Source organism: Stegodyphus dumicola, chromosome 12 (genome assembly GCF_044657685.1).
Source record: "Stegodyphus dumicola isolate Sdum_Otavi_A_Nest chromosome 12, ASM4465768v1".
Lineage (NCBI taxonomy): Eukaryota > Metazoa > Arthropoda > Arachnida > Araneae > Eresidae > Stegodyphus > Stegodyphus dumicola.
This window is the reverse complement of record NC_140779.1, coordinates 97,271,374-97,275,257: the sequence shown is the minus strand read 5'-3', so window position 1 is coordinate 97,275,257 and position 3,884 is coordinate 97,271,374. Positions and strand designations below refer to the sequence as shown.

The 3,884-nt window shown below is 32.3% G+C and overlaps 1 protein-coding gene across 1 annotated transcript; it reads left to right on the top strand.

The window, feature by feature from the left end:
• Nucleotides 1–314: 314 nt before the first annotated feature.
• On the top strand, nt 315–2,910 carry LOC146993714 (uncharacterized). Its single transcript, XM_085806708.1, has one exon. It carries the CDS (start codon nt 387–389, stop codon nt 2,079–2,081), a length of 1,695 nt encoding a protein of 564 aa, XP_085662834.1. The 5' UTR covers nt 315–386; the 3' UTR covers nt 2,082–2,910.
• Nucleotides 2,911–3,884: the final 974 nt, after the last annotated feature.

Sequence of the window (3,884 nt, the reverse complement as noted above, 5' to 3'; positions counted from 1 at the left end):
TACGGGTTTTTTATGATGTGTATACAAGCATTGAAAAGAACGTGACTAAGCAACGAGACGTAGTTTGCATCTGGCGCCAAATTGAAATATTAGATATAACCGTACATATAAAACCCTGACTATTTATGATAAAGCATAGCACAAAAACACGCAAAAAGGGCCATGCATAAATAGTATATATTTGTAGCCTTGATACTGCCTGCACTTTATCACTGTAGTTGCGATAACAGCAAGGCGTTTAGGAATACGAACACAGGAAATGCGGATGTGAAGCGATTTGATAACTGCGTCATATACATATGGCGAAGTGAATCCGAGGTCAAACCATACTTGCTCCTTACGCCGTACATTAACTGAAATATAGTAGTAAGCTAAAGAAGGTTATAATGAACGGGCAAAAGGCCGATGAATTTATGTTCACTTGGACAATTGAAAACTTCAGCACAGACCTTCAGCCAAAAGAACAATGCATTTGCAGTCCGAGTTTCGCGCAGGACTTTATATTCGGTGTAAACTGGTATCTGAAATTGTATTCGACAGTACAACGCGATGCAGAATACATAGGTATTTCCCTCACAAGAAATGAAGACATTTTGGAAAACTTCAAAATAAAATTTTGTATTCAAGGAATGGATTGTACTGGAAACATTTTATTTGGTTCTAAAGAAGCGACGACTGAATATCAACATAACAGTGGATTGGAAGTTCGAATGCGTATTGGAAAGCACTCTAATTTTTCATCATTGCAAAACAACATTTTGATTATTAAATGCTGTTTGAAAGTGTGTGGAAATGATGAGCAAAAGTCATTTCTTCCGCTTTCCCACGAAAATGGATTATTTACGGACATCACGTTACGTGCTGATGATACAACTTTCAAAGTACATAAAGCTATTTTGTGGGCGAGGTGGTCGAAAATTGTTGAAAAACTCAATGCAGAACAAACAAAAGAGCAGACTTTCGATATACGTTCGAATGTACTGGAAGATATAATTAAATACGTTTATACTGGGACAATAGATTATACTAACTCAGATCTGTTAGAAGAATTGAGAGCCGCAGCAATAAAATATGAACTTCCCAATGTACGTGGTATACCTGTTATAGCCCAGGAAGGACGAACGCGTATTGATGTACACAAAATATCATTTGAATGGCCAATAGAAGATCTCTATAGCCTGCCTACTAATACAGTTTTACATCATACCTTTTCTGTCAATGTCTTGCAGTCGTCGAAATGGAATTTAATTATTCATATACGTGAAAAGACAAAAGATGGAAGTAACTTTGATATTTCAGTTTCTAGAGTACTAGATGATCACGAATCCAAACCAATTTTCATGAGAAGTAAAATATACTCTAAAAAAAAATATTATGAAGAATTACTGGGAAGCAGTAAAACTTGGAAATGCGCAGAATCGTTTCGTAAGATTTCGATGAATTTGAAAGCTGTTTTACTTAAATGTGACTTTAAGTTTTCAAATTGCAGTTATTTTTCTGAGATTGTAAAATCTTCTTTTGTTTTCTCATCATCTATGAACGTCCATAACTTAAGTAGTGACTTTCAAAGTCTTTACAAAAGTGGGATTTTATCGGACGTAAATATCATCGTCGGTTCCAGAACATTCCCCGTGCACAAAAGTATTCTATGTTTCCGGTCTTCCGTATTTTCTAAAATGTTCGAAACTAAAATGACTGAAACGGAAGATAATAATGTTAATATTTCAGATACTGATCCTGATATAATGGATGAATTTCTTCTGTTCATATACTCTGGAAATTTGGGGAAACCTTTGAATGAAACAGCTTCAAAGTTGTATTCAGTAGCCGATAAATATGACGTTCCTGTTCTCAAGAAAAAGTGTTCATCTTTTCTGAAATCTAATTTATCTGTTGAAAATGTGCGCGAAGTTTTTCTTTTAGCCGCAAGGCATTACGATAATGATTTGTTCAAAAGTGTAATTGAGTTTCATGCTACCTATTCACAGAGAATTTTCTCAACCGATGAATGGAAAGCTATCTCAAAAAAGAACATGTGGGTTAAATTTTTGCTTGATGTGATAGTTCATGAAAGGTTTTAAAATAAATATGATAGCAAATGTACTATTAATTAGGAGATCTTAAAATGATTTTGCATCTAACATTGCAGGTTTTAACATTTTTGTTGGTAAGTAATAAACGACACTGTGCCAAATAGATACACATTTTGATATCTTCATTTCTTCATTGTTATTGTGATTATTGTATTGTGAGTATTTAAAATACAAAGAAAGGCATGAAAAATGTTAACTTTTGTTACTGTAGTTTAAGCTGTATTATCCCACTCTAATGTATTTAATGTATTAATCTGTATTTAAGTGCGGTGATATTTGCTTTGCTAGCTGTTGAAATCATTTAGTTAATAATCAGTACTTGGAAGCATGGAGTATTTCATTTTTTTCTATTTTATAAGTTTTCTATACTATAATTACTTTTTCTCATATTTAGACTAATGAATTTATTTAGTTTAGTCTTATTAAATTTTAGCATTTATTTTAAAATTTTCAGCATGAAATCAGTTTTGTGAGTTATTTAGTGCAACAGCATTTATGTTTTTATTTATTTTTAGCATGATTCTGTATCGTTGTGTTATCTGGATATTTGATTTCATCGTACATACTTTACACGTACTAAAAAATCGAACAATAATTTACTTTCATTTGAAGTTGTCTGTTCACATTCTCTTTGTATACTTACTGTATATGAAAGTTTTTAGCTCAAAGAAGAAGCGTTAGCTCAAAAGATCTATTAGTCTGAAACGGCATTTTGCGCTGAATCACTTTAATGCGATCTATCACTTCTCAAATTGTTTCCACCAAATATTATAGTCCTGTGATATATTTAAAGAAAATAAATAGTGAAAAATCTGAACGAATGTATGAATGTTTCACGCATTGTGAAAGAACAATGACATCTAGAGCCATCAAATTTTAAATAACGTATTCCTCCACCCGAATATGGGCACCTAGAAGGTCGAATTTTTAATTTCGAATTTGTTTCCTTTTTCATATTTTGTAAAACTTAACGAATTTTTAATTACAAAACGATTTCAAAGCGAGCAGTGCCAACACTGTAGGACAGTGGTGTCCAACCTTTGGCCTATCGCGAGAACATTTTGGCCTATCGCCAGCACATTTCAAAAACATCAAACATTTTTGTTAAGCATATTTCCAATCTTATGTGATACATCTGAAATATTAATTTCGGCAAATGGGTTTGAGATGAATAATAATATTGGTTGAACTTTATGGAAATCAGAGAAGCGGAGTTCAAAATTATATTTTAGTGCATTTAAGTTTTCCGAGTATTTCTCTGTTTGAATTGTCTTGTGGTTATTAATATGGCTTGATAAATTCTGAAAATGAGTGAAAATTTTTTCTTTCATCTGATTTATGTATAAATTTAACTTTATGTGAAAAGCAGTTACAATCCCAGTCAATTGAAAAAGTTTTTTTTTTTTTTTTCTTTTCCCTGGAGATCTTCCTTCAGTTTGTTGAGTTTAGCTGTTATATCCGTGAGAAAATACAGATCGGATAACCAATTATTATCGTCCAATTTTTTATATTATAAATCAATTATTTTATATCGTCTTGCAAGATATCTCTTATGACTGTAAATGCTTACCATATTTTAAAAATTAAGAAATATAAATAAATTGTTATTTTTAAAATATTTTTTGTTCATAGTACCTAATCGGGCTGGCGAGCACATAAAAAACGATCGGTGAGCACATTTGTGCTCGCGAGCACAAGGTTGGGCACCGCTGCTGTAGGGAATAAGGCATTTTTATTTCCAGCGAGCGAGACTGTCGATCAGAAATTCTAAAGATATATAATTTTTAATAT